The sequence below is a fragment of the Syngnathoides biaculeatus genome, chromosome 15, assembly GCF_019802595.1.
Source record: "Syngnathoides biaculeatus isolate LvHL_M chromosome 15, ASM1980259v1, whole genome shotgun sequence".
In the NCBI taxonomy this organism is placed as follows: Eukaryota; Metazoa; Chordata; class Actinopteri; order Syngnathiformes; family Syngnathidae; genus Syngnathoides; species Syngnathoides biaculeatus.
Genome location: NC_084654.1, coordinates 25,152,032 through 25,167,980, shown reverse-complemented (window position 1 = coordinate 25,167,980; position 15,949 = coordinate 25,152,032). Strand labels below are relative to the sequence as shown.

General features: G+C 48.8%; 1 protein-coding gene across 8 annotated transcripts in view; it reads right to left on the bottom strand.

The window, feature by feature from the left end:
- The window catches only part of fgfr3 (fibroblast growth factor receptor 3), a 41,355-nt gene that overhangs the window by 13,412 nt on the left and 11,994 nt on the right, over window positions 1-15,949 (bottom strand). For 4 of the 8 annotated variants that reach the window (XM_061843107.1, XM_061843109.1, XM_061843110.1 and 1 more), the window contains exons 3-5: window positions 11,615-11,884; window positions 9,044-9,109; window positions 2,681-2,850 (exon numbers count right to left, since the gene is read on the bottom strand). In XM_061843107.1, coding sequence (XP_061699091.1) covers window positions 2,681-2,850; window positions 9,044-9,109; window positions 11,615-11,884 — 506 coding nt within the window. Of the gene's footprint in view, window positions 1-2,680; window positions 2,851-9,043; window positions 9,110-9,195; window positions 9,381-11,614; window positions 11,885-15,949 lie in introns of those variants that run through there. The other 4 variants (XM_061843111.1, XM_061843112.1, XM_061843114.1 and 1 more) reach the window with 2 other exon arrangements.

Genomic DNA, 15,949 nt, shown 5'->3' with positions numbered 1-15,949 from the left:
TTTGGCGCCGCCATCTTGTGGACACTTAGGGCCACGAGTAGGTAGCTATTGGGGTTAGCATAAGGTAGCGACGCAGATTTTCCGGCTTCCCGAAGTGGGAAGGATTTATTGATGAATCCATAAGTAATTGATTTATGCATTTTGCGCGCTGTCAGTTAGATTTAATGTCCTGTTTTGGAATGAATTGATTATTTTTTTTAAAAACAGATTCAATGGAAAAAAAAAAACAAACCAGCGATTAATCGAAAAGTTCGCGTCAAAGTCGGCTTTTCACGAGTCGCTCTTTCCTGGATTCGCCGTTAGCGTCGCCGGCACGGCGAAGGCGGCCACGTCAACGGGAGTTGCAGAAAACGGGGAACGCGGTTTCGAAATTTCACACGCAAACGCGTCAAAAGTCTCCTTTCGCTCGGTTTGTGGGAAAGGTCGACGACGCTCCCGGGAAGATTGGAGGCACTTAACCTCCCTCGCTAATGAGCGCCATTAGCTTCAACATCAACTCGGCTAAAACGCTAACTGACACGCTAAATGCAACGATTTGACATCGCCCAGCCCCCCCCCCCCCAAAAAAAAAAAAAAAAACTTCCAATTCCCGCAGGCGAATGGACAAGTGCGGGACCGCTCGGCCGGCAGATGAAATCCAAGCGCTCGCCGCGGGATTAGCATGCCGCTAACGCTGGGACGCAAACTTTTTGCCGGAGTTGTGGCGACAGGTGCGTGGGGGGGGGGGGGGGGGGCGCGAAGACAACTGCTGGCGGCCCGCTGGGAGCAGATGTTGGAGAGCTCCGTAAACTGTTAATAGCGACGGGATCCCCTTACGTTAACTCTTTAAAGGACAACGCCAAGACTTTTCCCACCACTGCACACACGCTAACCAGCTTTCAAAAATAAAATCAAAACCAAATCAGCCGCTTTGACATTTGGCAGCCATGTTTAACAGGACCAGACCCACAAAAGTCTCGAGGAGCAATCCTGTCAAGCGTACAGTACACGAAGTCTTCCATTTTGCGTGTCGACCTTCAAGCCCCGAGTCCATTTGGACGTTGCAACAAAAACTTTGCTTGGCGCGTCCATCACGAGTAGACCCACAAAAAAAGTCCCAAGATCCCATCCTGCAAAAAGGAAGGCAGCCATGTCGTCGGATGGCGTGAGTAGAGTCGCCGTAAAGTCGCCCGTTTCGGCTCAAAGCGGACATTCGAGCTTCATTTTCCGGGGGGGGTCCCCAAAATGTTCTTTGATCGCCGCCAAAATCAAACCCAAGAGAGAAACGATGGAACATTTTTTACGTTGCACGCGGGCGGAAATTCGCTGCTTCACGAAATCAGACAAACGGAGGCGACGTTGGACGGAGGGCAAAATCGCACCGCTCGGTTCCGGCGCGGACTCGGACCCGGACCCGGCACGCTCGGCGGGTCCCGTGACGAAAGCGGGCCCGGCAGCTGTTTGCGCCGCCCCCTCCCTGTCAACGCCGCGCCGCCGGGCCAGCGTTCAAGTATCCCAGCGGCGCTCCGGTTTCAACGCCGCGTTATTTATTTTGGTGGTCTTGGCCGCCCCGGGGAGGCCGAAGGGGGGGGGGGGGGGGCGGTTCTGGAATTCTACGGAGGGCGTGCGTCCCGACGGGGTGATCCTGACCTTTATTGGCCGTGAGAAGATGAGCGCTGTCATAAAATGAAAATGGGCTGAGCTAAAAGGCTCCCGGGCGGACTCGACCCAGCGAGCGCTCGCTCCCATCATCGGTCCAACGGGCCACCGTTTCAAAATAAAAACATAAATAAATAAAATCCAGATCCTTCTTTCTGGAGTCTTCCTATTTCTATTTTGCCTCAAATCTTGACATTCACAAAAAATAAATAAACCATTTTGTGAATTTTATCAGCCTCAGAATACGATAGATGATATCAAGTAAGACAATTATAATGTAGGATGTTGTGCAAAAAACTATTTTTCAATATTTTTTGGGCCAATGTTATTTTTCTGTGAAATAAAATCACAATACAACATTTTTCTTTTTTTTTTTTTTAGCAAAAATACATTCATAGAAAATATTTCTGTAAATTGAAATTTTTTTAAATATACATTTATTTATCTAAGTTTTTTTAAAAATATATTATTAATTTATGTACTTTTAGCTTTTTAGCTCAAGTCTTGTTTGGTGGAAAAAATATGGTTGAAAACAAAATTTATTTTCAAAATCTCCCATTATTACCACATTGAAGTAAAATGGTAGAATTAATAACATATTTTAAATATTAGTGCAAACTAGTCAACCACAGATTATATATATTCAAGTTGTTTCTTTCAAGAAAAGAGAATATTCTACCAAATGAAATTTGTATCCATCCATCCATTTTTTTCCTTAGCCGCTTATCCTCACAAGGGTGGCAGAAGGCAGGGTAATGAAATTTGTATTGTTTTTTTCCAAATGATGTTGATTATTTTATGAGAACGCGTCAAACGGTCTGAAGTTGTCCAAAACAAATTGCAAGACGAGCAGATGAACGTCATCCCCGAAGGTCCGATCGAGGAAGGTCGTCTGTTGCATAAGCTTGACGGCCAACTCCAAATTTTCACACGGCAGGGCGAGCGACGCTTTTACACAATCAAGCGTTTTTTTTTTTTGTTTCTTTTTCCAAACGTTAGTGGGGCGTCCGGGCGACCTTTGACCCCGAAGCGGGCCGCTTACCTTGATGCCGCCCATGCGCTGCTCCCCTTTGAACTCTTTGCCGTTCTTGAGCCAGTGGATGCCGGGCGTGGGCTTGCCCGACGCCGCGCAGCGGAACTTCACCGTGCTGGCGGCCGGCACGGCCAGCAGCTTCTTGTCCATCCGGTCCGGCCGGGTCCAGTAGGGGGCTTCTGTCGGGCCGGAAGGACAAACACTTTCAAGAGAGGCTCCGTGAATTTGGCCAAGAAATTGCATATTCCGGACGATTACGGTTTGGAAATATCAGATTACGTTTTTTTATGGGATTCAAAAGTCACCTTATTCAAGCTACAAGGATGGCAATGGAAATTATTGCATTAAAAAATGTTGGAGTATTATGAGAAAAAAAGAAAAAAAGTCAATATTGTGAGGGTGAGCATTCACATTTTAGAAAAAAAATAATAAACCCACAAAAATGCGGCAGGATCAATGTTTTGTCTTTCAGTATTATGGCATTTAGAAAATTGGTATTCTTTAATTGACCTAAAACAGGAAAAGACAATTTAAAAAAAACAACAACAAAAAACACAATGAATCTGTCTTTCGATACTTTGCCAAATGGCACCACAAAAACGTCAGGAAAAGCCGCCGAGATCTTCCGAGTGCCACTCGAGATGATTTCGAAGAGGACTGATGAAAAGAAGCCACACCCCCAGTTTGCAGAGGGTGTGCACACTTGCGCAACCACGTGCTTTCAGTTGCTTATTTGATCCTCCCCACTTCATTTTTTTTCTAAAGTTCTAAAACCCATTAATAGCGATTTTTGGGGGGTTTAATTTTCATCACAAATAGCTAACATTTGAACAGGGGTGTGTAGACTTTTTATATCCACTGTATGGATGAAGAAAGACATTTTCCCAGGAGACGAGAGATGCTGCCAAACACGCTTTGCCGGATCTTTCTAGAACGGCCAAACGCTGGCCGCCAGAGTGATTTATTGACTTGTTGTCACACGACGGCGCGCAAAAATGACAGCAGAGGGGGCGCCGTTGCGCCTGTGCGGCTCCCAACTCGACTCGCCAAAAAGCAATTCGGCGCTTGAGCGCTCGTCGGATGTCTTGTTTGCTTTCTTTGAGGCAGCAGAAGGACGAACGAGAGCGAGAGAGATCATTTGCGTCTCAATGTGGGGGGCGGGGGGTGGGGGGGCAGCCCCCCCCCGTCCCCGCAACCCCCTTCCTTCTTCTTCTGCTGCTCCGCTCAACACAGAAGATGCCAAAAGGTGCGTCACGACGCATTTAACGTGTTTGGAAGGAAATATGTGCCTCCGGGATTTGAATGAAAAATCCATCCATCCATCCATCCATCCATTTTCTTCGCCGCTTATCCTCACAATGGCCGTGGGGAGTGCTGGAGCCTATCCCAGTTCATCACCCTGAAATGGTTGCCAGCCAATCACATGGAGACAAACCTCGGGGCAGTTTTTAATGTGTCCAATGAATGTTGCATGTTTTTGGGATGTGGGAGGAAACCGAAGCGCCCACCCGGAGAAAAGCCACGCGGGCACGGGGAGAACGTGCAAACGCCGCACGGGCGGGGCCGGGATCGAACCCGGGTCCTCAGAACTGTGAGGCTAACGATTTACCTGCTGAAATCCACCGTTCACCCCAGAATGAAATTTGACGTTGTAAAAATCACATTTCACAATCGCCGTATTTCAGTTGAATTTTTCAATGTTAACAAATTCGACATGTCAAAAAATTCAAACGCAATATTTTCATTCTCCGGAGATTCAACTGGCGACAATTCGCTGTCTGAAATTCAGCGTTAAGAAGGCGGGGTTACTTCAGGTCAGAACCCGACAGCCAGCCAATCGGGTGACGCTTTCTTAGTCACGTGACGTCGCGTGACTAAGAAAGCCTCACTGGATTGGCTGGCTGTTAGCCAGTTGAGCTTCAGACAGTGAGTAAACTTGTATGATTTTGAAATAGGAAAATATTGATTAAAAAAAAAAAAAAAGTCACAATATTGACGATTGATGTCAAGGTCGTAGTTTGAATAGCGCCGGAATAAATTTGCATTTCAGACCAAATAAATCCACGTCAACAAGGAGTTCTTTTCAGATTCTTTGAAAAAAATGACAATTAAAAGAATGACTTTTTTTTTTTTTCTTCAACAAACTCGTAAATGTCGCTTTTGCGTCAAATCTGGCAAAACGCGACACTTTTACGCCGGCCGCCGGATTTGATGATTTCCTTCTCGCGTGGGCCGAGGCTGCAAAGAGACGCCGGCCTCCTCTTCCTCCTCCTCATCCTCCGCCGCCACGCTGGCTTTTCTTGGCGTCGCCATCGACCGCACGCGCGCGCACACGCTGTGCAGCCTCCCCGTGTGCGGTCTCGCTCCTCCTCCTCGGCCGTCGGGGCGTTTCGGAGCAAAAGCCCCCCCCCCCCCCCCAACAACAGACAGCGGGGTCGTCTGTTGTTATTCTTCGGACGTTCTCGGCCTCCGCAGCGAACCCGAGGACGAGGGATGACAGGCGACTCCAGAAAGGTTTGCTTTGCGTCTTTCACGTTTCAAATGTGCTCGTCAAAGCCGCAAAGGAAAAGAAAATGACGAGAGAGCGAAAAGGAAAAGAAAAAAAAAAAAAACACGAAGCAGAAAAGACGGTCAATGGACACGAAGACGACGGAGAGCGAGTTGCAAACCGGAGCAGAATAAAAATTTGCAAACGACAAAAACGACGACGCCGACGATAAGACTCAGAACACGGATGCGGAACAAGACGTGAACTGGAGAAGATGGCAAAAAAAAAAAAAAAAAAATAATAATCATAATAATTAAGACGCCGACGACACAAATTGCGGAATTAAGACGACGCAAAAGGAAACAAAGACGAAGCAAACTGGAGGACAAAAAGGGCGAAAGGTCAACCGTAGAAAACCCCAAAAAGAAAAACAAAGAACGGAGATGAAGAATAGACACCAAATGTGGAAGAAAAGGAAAAAGAAACGTAGACGACAAGGACGGAAACACGAGAAGACGGCAAAGAACACGACCTCGTCGGCCGGATGCGCAGTCGGACGACAAACGGGACCACAAATCACAGACAACGACGGAAAATAGAAAGCGTCGAAAACATCACCAGAAAAGTCAGAAAGGCAAACTTGGCCAAAAAGAGAAAGGCCGCCTGGAACACGGTTAGGAAACTGCGAGGAAGGAAAGGAGAACCTTGACAAGTCCTTTCAAGGTCCCGACTAGATGCGCAACGTAGAGTACGACTGAGCCCGAGAGCTAATAGCGCTTTTTGAAGGAAAATGCTAACCGGAACCATTTTGGATCGTCTCAAAATCCGACTTCAAGTTCAGCGGGACTCAGCGACACCACAGACGACCACGACCACGACGACGGATTCTGAAAAGATCCTTTCGGTGCTTTGAGCCGTCACAACCGAAACGACCACATCGTGAACTCTTTGAGTCGGCCGGCGTCCGCTGACAGGTGGACGTGACGAGGGGGCCCCGCCCGCATACCTCCGGGTGGTTATCCACGTCCCCCCGGACGGCGAGGGGGGGGGGGGGGGGGAGGAAATACCAAACCACCAATTAGACACGGGATGAAGTTTCCGTGCGCGGTGGAGTCGACGTGGCGCGGGGCGACGTTTAAATATCAGCTGCTCATCCGCGACTGCGGCAGCGACCGTCGAGCATTTAGGGGGTGCGCGGAGGGAAATTTGGCGACCGTTCTGTCGCGATATTGAAGGGCGGCAACTTGGAACATTTGGGGATGTGGCCGCACTCTGTCCAAGGGGGTGCGCGTCTTCAAATATTTCCCCAAAATTGTTATTTCTGAAGGTGAATTGTGGCTTCAAACTTGCCTATTTTGAACTGTGATCTGAAGGGGGGGGGGGCTCAACAAGTCTTGGAAATTAGGACCATTTTTTTTTGGGGGGGGGGGTGCGCAAAGAAGGTCTTGGGATGTTAGGTGTTAACTCTGGCAGGCTCGTGAAGAAGGCGCGTGACTTAGCATATTTTGACATTTTTTTTTTTTTTTTTTTAATGGGCAGACGTGGTCGGGAAGTTCAAAAGTTTGGGAAATTCTGACTTTCTATTTTCAGGGCCAACTGGGTCAGTTTGCGCGTCCTTCAATCGGGACTTTTGCGAGGGTGTTTTGACAAAAAACATGTTGAAACGGGGGCGAGTGGCTCCAAATGTTTGGCCAACCTTGACTTGAAATTTGTGTGGCGGTCAAGAGGGTGCGTCGACCCTCTCGGGGTGCGTCGGGGTCAGGACGTGGTCTTGTTGTGAGAGAGAGAGAGAACGGACCCTTCGCAAAGCGTGCAGGTCGACACGCCGGGCGGCGGCGGCCACGTGGTCAAAGGGGGTGCGGCGGTGGCGGCGGAGGACGATAATGACTTAATTGTGTAAATTGCCCTCGCCGCCGCCTGTGACACACACACACGAAGGGCAATCGGAGCGGCGATTAGCCCCTTTGAACGCGCGCGCGTAGCGTAGCGTAGCTCGGGCCGGCCGGCGAGCAGGCGGCGCTCCGCTCGACTGGCAGCGTAAACAAGAGCCGGCCGGGAACTCGCACGCCGCAGATTAGCTCGCTCGCATTCCAGCGGGAGCGTCCGGCACGCTTCAAAAGACGCAAACGTCTCAAGATGGCCGACCGGCGCGCCGCAAAGACCAATGGTGCGTTTTGGGCGACTTTGCGGCCTCCCTCGTTGCGTCCCCTGGCGTCGTTTCGCCCTTCGGTTCTCGCGCTTTATTTTTTCCGTCTTCAATCTTCGCATTTTATTAGGCCCAAATTCAACGTTAAAAAAAATGGAGAACATTTCCACGGAAAAATAAAAACAAATCCCTTCTCAACCAACTTTCGATTTCCAATTCAATCATCGCAATCTCACCGCTAACCGATCAACGCGGCTAACGTGGCGCCTCGACGACGTCGTCTTTTCCGTCCCGGCGGTCCGACTATCCCGGCGAACGTTTTCCCGTGACCTTGCTTTCCTGCTCGTGGGTTCAGAGTCACGCGGTCGCGTCTCCTTCCTGTGGGACTAATTAGCGCTGGCTTAGCGCGCAAGAAGTTAGCGCTTTTCTGGGCTAATCCCTCCACTCCTGGCTTGCGAGTCATGAGGTGGATTTAGCGGCTCAGACCGAGTCTCTTTTGTCACACCGAGGACGTCGCGTTCAGTCCGAACGCTTGACACGTCTTTGTGAGCGTATTTGCCGTATATGCGCAATATCCTGGACGCAGTGTCCCATCGCCATATTGCAGTTTGCCTATTGAGGTAAAATAAACGCTTCCTAGCCTAAAATATTAGAATTAATACAAAGTTGTGTGTGACCACGACTCGGTTACTGTAGCGTGTTTAAAAGTATAGAAAGTGTTTATAAGCGTACAGCCGAGGTTAAGAGGAGTGCCGTGGTTCATACACCTTTAGAATATGGATACGGTATATCGTGAGAAGAAATTTGTAGACACTACTTTGCAGATTTCACCTAGTGCCGGGGTGGCCCGGAAGCGAAAGTCCGCCGCTAACGGGCTATTACTTTCATGTGTATTAGCTAGAATATGATAGCGTGTGCGCCGCTGCAATTAGCATAAATTCTCATTCGCTGGAATGATTACGATTTGATCCAATTATGACAGCAACGTCTCTCCAATTGGGATTCAATCCACTTGATGATGTCATAGCGTACCATTCACTGCAAGACGATGCAGTACAATCCCACAAGAAGACACAAATCAAAATCAAAAATATATCCAGGAGGTCGTCGGGTCGGGTTACGCGGTACTCGACCTTCGCTGCTTCCACTGAGTCTCGTCGGCCATTTTGTCTCCAGCCCAGTCTTTTTCACATCACGCCCCCCCCCCCCCCAAAAAAAAAAAAAACGAAAGTAGGATTTTGTTTTGATGGCGGTCCGGCCAGGAGGAAAGCCGTTACCGCGGCAACGAAGCCGGACGCCGTCAAAAGGTCGGAGAAAGGCGAGACGCCGCCGAGCGTCGGTAAAGCCTTCGGCTTCAGTGGGTCCAGCGCGGCGACAAAGCCCCAATTTTAGACCACGTGACGGGGTTGAGCCGTCCATCCTATCGAGATGGAAAAATGATTTGCGATATTGATCCGGGATCAACGCAAGCCGGCGATCGGCCAGATGCTTATTGAGGAAAAGGCATGGCGGATTTTTTTTAAGAACTCTCAAAACCTCCCGTCCTCCTTCCCCAGCCGCCTCTCAGCAGTATATACAGTGTCTTTTTATTATTATTATTATTATTCATCTGAAGTGTCGTTCATTCAGATTTACGTGGAAATTCGGGTTCGGACGCCAGCGCAAGAACGGAACCCGGGGGACGTCCTGCAGATTTCATACATTAAAAAAAAAAAAAAGAGATAAAATATGAATTCACCATTGTCATTACCTGCATCTGCTGGATCTTCGTCGTAGTCTTCATCATCACCAGACGACAGAGAATCTAAAACAAAAGGGCATATTTTCATATTCAGATCTTTGTTGTTTCGGGTGAACTCAGCGACGTGGACACGTAAACAAAAGTGATACCGGGCTGGATTTCAGCGTTGCGGAATTTTTTTTTTTTGCAGTTTTCCCACCGCCACGGACCACAATTTCACGCCAGGACGTTTGATGCGTACGGTACGAAGCAGATACGCCGACGCCACCTTGCTCAAATATTTCAGGCGGGACATTAACAGTCAGTCAGTGTGTGTCGTTTGAGCTAGCGAGCGCACGCACACACGGGCGGGGCGGGGGGGGGGGGGCAGGAAATGGCCGGCACGCACTGTACAAAGTCCCACTTGACGTGTTGCTGAAAGGCGTTCGAGTGAGTGTGAAAAAGGAGGAAAAAAGCCAGTCGCAAAATTTCTTTCCTTGAAAGGCGCCCTTTCAACGTCTCGCTTCTGAAGCCACTTTCACTTGCGGACCGAAAACCGAAAAAGAGGCCGTGACCGGGGGGGGTGCGACGACGACATAGGTCGGCGGCCATTTTGCTCTTAAAGAGAAATTTGGCCTCGGCAGCGGCCGGTGGAATAAAATGAAAATCCAGCCCGCAGAACCGGAGGAACGCGGAATTTGGTAGGCGTGTCTAAAATGAGAAGAGCCCCCCCCCAAAAAAAAAAAAAAAAAGTCTTAAGAAGCCACGCCCACCACTCCCCCCAAAAACAAAACAGGAAGTCAGCCATTTTGGTTTATAGCGAGAACGTTGGCTCTGTCGAATAAATAGATTAAAAAATTAAATAAAAGCTTCGTGTCACAGAAACAGAAAACAGGAAGTCGGCCATTTTGCTCTGAAAGCGGCCATCTTGGGCTCATTTCCGCCTTTTCCAGCGAGAGATTTGGTCACATTACGACATCGTCGGTCTCAAATGATGACGATCGTTTTTGTTTTGCTGGTTGCATGTCAGTGGAAGCGTAGCAGCAAACTTTGATGAGTCACCGTTGGTTCGGTAGGTGACGTTTAATGCCCCCCCCCCCCCAAAAAAAAAACCCCTACAAAAACAACAACAACAAAGCCAAAGATAGTACGCTGGCGCGATACGACGAGTGGTTTCAATGTCCGTCACGAGAAGAGCCAGGAAGCCACGACGCAGCAGGTCCGCCGCCATTTTGTTTTGAAGCGGACGTTTTGGGCTCGCTCGATGGCGTCTCTCATTTCTTGCCGCCCATCTGTTGGCGGTGATGAAATATTTGGAGCTAATTGCTTTCTAATGACTTGTCAATGAGAGCCTCAGCTGGTGTGCAAAACTCGCCCGACATTTAATCTACGACCGCGCACGCGCCCCTTCGGCTTCTTCTTCTTCACCAAAGAATTCAACGGCGGTTGCGGCCACGAATAAATAGAAATACGTAGACACTTGTTTATGTTTCATTTTGTCCGGACTGCATTTGTACTTTCATACCGGGTCAACATACAGGAAAAAAATAATTTTGTTGGTTTGTGCAAATATACTGCAGATATGTACACAATAAACTTGAAAATGTCTTGCTCCCATTCAATTGCCATTCGGACCACCGGTACATCTTTCATTCAATACATTGTACAAAAAGAGGTGATGCGAATATAAAGCAGCTTGGGATGCCGACCAATGAGCAACCAGAAGAAAGCGCCAAGTGGAAAGGAAACCATAACAACAACAACAACAACAAGATGGTTAACTGGCACCCAAAACAGTATTTGACTATCTTCCTGTAAGCTAAAGTCTCTTTAGCTTAGCATTCTTGTAGCACAATGAGGTTGAAGAAAGTACTATGTGTACCAGACTACATGCTGTGAATTAAATCTGCAGTCGCCTGTTACCCTGATTCGTAAAGAATAATATCCAAAGTAATAATTGTCGTCCATTTTGTCCAACTCTGTATCTGATAAAATGGTCTTTATTTGAGCTTTGCCCCTTTGCGGCACAATAAGTTAAAGATGAGATAAAAGCAAGATCAGAAAAAGGAAAGGAACATTTTTTTTTGGACGGCCTGTTTGCTCCCTCCACGGCTTTCGCTCGAAACCGCTCAACGCTAGCTAGATGCTAATACCGATGCCCTGAAGATCGTTATCGGTGGAAAAGGCACAATAACAAGAGGGATTACATCTTCCATATCCCGAAAAGTCCAAGAGACAAAAATCTATAACGCCGTACCGACAGGGAAACGGTTCTTTAGCTTTAGCTCAGCACTCCCGCGGTGCTACCGGCAGGGATAGCAGCAAGTTAGCTAGATGTTGCTACCAAGACGGGTTTGCAGTAGAACATGGATAACTATACCGCCGCGTAACTTTGAAAATGTTCTTTAGCTTAGCGCGGCAAACTTTCGCTGCCTCCGAAGCTTGAGGTGGAAATTAGCCCTGAAGATGACCCCGAAGATATCGAATAAGGCACCCCAACGCCGACCGACGCTCTCGACGGAGCAATTATTGTAAAAAAAAACCAAACAGAAAACGTCAGTTTGACCGGCTGGTCGGCCCGCTACGTACCCGTCACCCTGATGGTGTAGTTGCTGAGCAGCTTGTCGGTGCGGGCGAGTCGACAGGCGTAAACGCCCGAGTCCTCCTGCGACACGTTGACGATGCGCAGCGTCCTCTGGCCCGGCCGCGTCCGCTCGCCGGGCAACAGCACCGCGCCGTCCTTGTACCAAAGCGCGGGCCGGGCCGCCGAGTCCTCCTCGGGGTCACATGACACTTCCAGGGTGTCGCCGGTGCCCAGGACGAAGTCCTCCAGGAAGGTCGGCTCGCTGGACGAAGCGTCTGCCGCCCAGAAAATTGAAATCGGTCCAGTGTGACTTTTCAAGCCATGGTCATCATTATTCATCGAAATGCTTCTATGGCGTGAATAAGATTTTCCAGAATGGATACATTATACAGCTAACAATAATGCAAATGAATGAAATAGAGCAACCGTTACTGATACATTAGTTTTACGTTATTTGCATTACAACTTTTATTTGATGAAAATGACCCAAAAAATGTATTTTATTGTCATTCATTACTATCATTGGAATATTTTCATAGTATTATTTTGACAGCAATATAAAATCCCTGTAGATAGAACAATAACATGAATTTACTTTGTTCATTTTACTTGTTTACATTTAATAACTATTATTCTATAATTAGTCACCCATTACTTTAATAAGGATTATAAATATATTTCATGTATTGAATAAGAACAGAACTACAATAGCACTAATATATATTCATCATAATTATAATTATCATATTTATTTGAATGTTCTTATTTTTTAGAACAATAGTAACAAGGAAAGTACGAACAAGCGATCTGAGTTCAATTCAACAGACAAATTCAAACAACATTGGAATGATTTTGTTTCATCATCCCTAGTGTTGTTATTTTCACATCAAATTATTAACTTATACCCTTATTCACGTGACCCAATATAGTTTCCCATCCCGGGATATTTCGCGACGCAACTAACATAACAGTCATTCAAGTTGCATAAAATACTCAAATATTCTGGAAAGGCAATAACGGCAAAACTGTAATTCAAGTCGAGCATTGCGCAGTGTTTGGACCAAGCAAGCAGAGAGCGAGAGAAAAATCAACACGCCACGGCGGCGGGCGGCGGCCCTTTAAATCAGACCCCCCCCCCCGCTTCCACGCCGTTTCCGCGGTAACCATTCAAGGCAACGCCATGGCGCACAAACGCATACTTTCACACACACCGGCTGCAAGAGACAACGCCGCACACATCGGCACCCCTGGGAAAGGGCGCGGGAGGCGTGTGATAAATGACGGCCCGGCACACCCGCCGGTGACCCGGCGAGAGGGGGTTGGGGTGGGGGGGGGGGGGGTGCGGCGACGCCGGCTGACGTGCGGCGAACGGGAACTTCCAAAAGGGAGGACGGTGGTAGGCGGCGGGGGGCAATGAATTCACTTTAGACGGGGCTGCGGTGGAATTTAGTGGGGGGGGGGGGGGCACTTGAAAGAAAACTGGAGAGGATTCAGGGCATCGCTTTGACATGTTGATGCAAAAATAATCCGCACACTTTGCCAGTGGATGTTTTCACCGGCTGAGCTGTTTGCGACACAACCGCACTTTGTAATCAAGTCCGTCCGTTCATTCATTTTCTGAGCCTCTTATCCTCACAAGGGAGGCAGGTGAGGTACGCCCTGAACCGGTTTCCAGCCAATCGCAGGGCCTACCGACAGTCGCGCTCACAATCGCACCTACGGGCAATTTAGAGCCCCCCAATGAACGAATGTTGCATGTTTTTGGGACGTGGGAGGAAAACCGGACTGCCCGGAGGAAAGCCACGCAGGCACGTGGAGAACATGCAAGCTCAACACAGGTTCGGCCGGGATTTGAACCTTGGACCTCAGAGAACTGCGAGGCCAAAGCTGGACGCCTGCTCCACCGTGCCGCCTCACTTTGGAATCAAGTATCACAGATATTGGTGTCGAAAGAGGTTGCGATTAAAAAAAAAAAAAAAACCCCAAAAATCCAAATCAAGCAATAGTAGTAAGTCAAATAAAATGAAGATGTTTTCATTTGCCGTCTCGTGTCGACACAAAAAGTTCAAATCTTACGTATGAAAAAATAATTCCAATAAATAACAAAGAACCGAGATGGGCTGCGCTACAAATGCAAAGAAAGCACGACAAGTCGGGGAGGGCTTCACTCGAAGAACATTTTGTTTTCCTCCACACGTTGGCGGGCAACAATCATTCCTCGAGGCCCGGCCCCGAGTCGACAGCCGGCGACGTTTGCGTGGCAAATTCCTCCCTTTGGGAGTTGACGCTTCCCCAAAGGGGAAACGCGTCGGAACGATTCGGTGAAAAGAGAACGTAAGCGCGACAAAGGCGTCGCCGTTCTGGCGGCTTCCGTCCACTGGACCGCTTCGCGCGTCGGCGCGCACCAAAAACAAATAACACCCAGACGGGCTGCGGGAGTCGTCCCAAACCGGCCCAATGGGCCTTCTTTTTTTCGATGCGTTCTCTTAAAGGGCAACGCAAAAAAAAAACAACAAAAAGGCATAACCACGCTTCAGCGGTAGGAGCGGAAATTATGCAAACTTTCTATTTTGCCTTATTAGCGCCTCGAGGTGGAGACTTGCGCTGCTTGAAAACAACTTTTTTCTGCGTGTGTTTTCTTTGTTTTTGTTGACATTCCAAACAAAAAGCTCCATTGAGGAGAAGGAGGCGTCGGCAGAATGAATGAATGAACGGCTGACCTCTCGGCGGCAAATGACAACATACGTCCTGAAATGTCTTGAAAAACCAGGCTTGGGGAAGCTGTGGAGGTGGGTGGGGGCCATCTTACGGAGGGGGTGCAAACATTGCAGAGCCTTGACACGCAACAACGTTGGCAATTTTGGCTTTCTTTTGATTTCAAAGACGGGCGGAAGGCCTGATTTGGACGAGTCGCTCTGTAGCAGAATCCGAATCAGAATCAGCTTGACCGGTCGAGTGTGTAAAAACGCCCGAGGAATTTTGCCCTGGTACGACATTCAAAACAAAGGACAACCAAGTAACAAGAACAAAGAACAAGAGACACAGGAACTCCGTATTCCTGGTAAGAGTCACAGATGCGCAAGACGTCGAGCACACAGTACGCTTTGTCTATTCACACCGACGACCGACAGGCAAAGAGTTTCGAGACTCCTCAAAGTTTGCTGCGCTCACCATGACGAATCGCTCCAAATGTTCGGCGTCACCATTTGACTGCGGTGCGGCCGTAAATTTGCGGAGTTATTGGAGAAGATTTCCAGAAGAAATTTGCCGTTGAAGGAGCCTTGAAAACGGACAAGATGAGCCTAAAATAACTGAAACGGCACATGGGCGAGTTAGCTCTTCACTTTGATTAAAAATAAACGAAAAAACAAAATCCTTCAGTCCGGTCCTGTCGGTCTTTGCAAAGCGGTTTGTTTGTTTTTTTTTTTTTTTTTGGGGGGGGGGGGGGTCTACGTGACCGACACGGACGTGGAAAGGCTGCGTTTGCCGATTTGCCACTTTCGGACGTCGTTTCAGAAGCGCAACGTTAGCTTGCGTGGCGGGGGCTGAGGTGTGAAGTACAATACGTGGCACTGACTTGGAGCGCTCTCCAACATCGAAGGCGATCGTCCCCGTTTCACGGCAGACCGACGTCATCATCCGACCGCGGGAAGCCGCGTCAGCTCGACGAAATTGCGGAAAGCGGCTAAAGCGGGATGAATGGCGTAATGTCCCCGTCCGTTGCTGTCGGTTTCGGTTTGAAGAGCACTCCCCCCACCCCACCCCCCCACAAGGGTGCGTAAGTCGGTCCGTCTGTAAATCAAGAGGCCGGCGTGGCCCCGCCCCGCCCCGCCCCGCCTCTCAGTCCCATCACAAATAGCCCTTGACAATAATATAGACCCTCGCATTGAGTCGGGCCGCCGTGCGCTCGCAGACGCCGTCTCTTCTGCGCGTCAAGAGGTTTATTTATCCTCCGCAAACTCGCAAGGAGGACGGCCGGCGGGGGGAGGAAGAAAGGGACCCTTTATGCGGGGGGGGGGGGGGGGTCTTTCCACGCACCGTCTTGAGCTCAGCGAAGGCCCGAGCCAGGGACCCGGCGAGACGGCGAGCTTTTTCAAAACGCGGGGCCGGCAGGCACGGTGACTTGACAACATTTTGGGTCGGCGCGACTTTCACCAGTTCATGCACACAAAAACGTCTCCAGAAGTCTGCCGTTATGGTTTGAAGTTGTCATTTATGGTCATGTCGCTCACTACAAGGAGTTCTCGTCCAAATTGGACTGGTCGTGTCCCTCTGATATTAAAAAAAAAAAAAAATATATATATATATATATATATCCCCTGCAGCCAGTTTCATTTAGC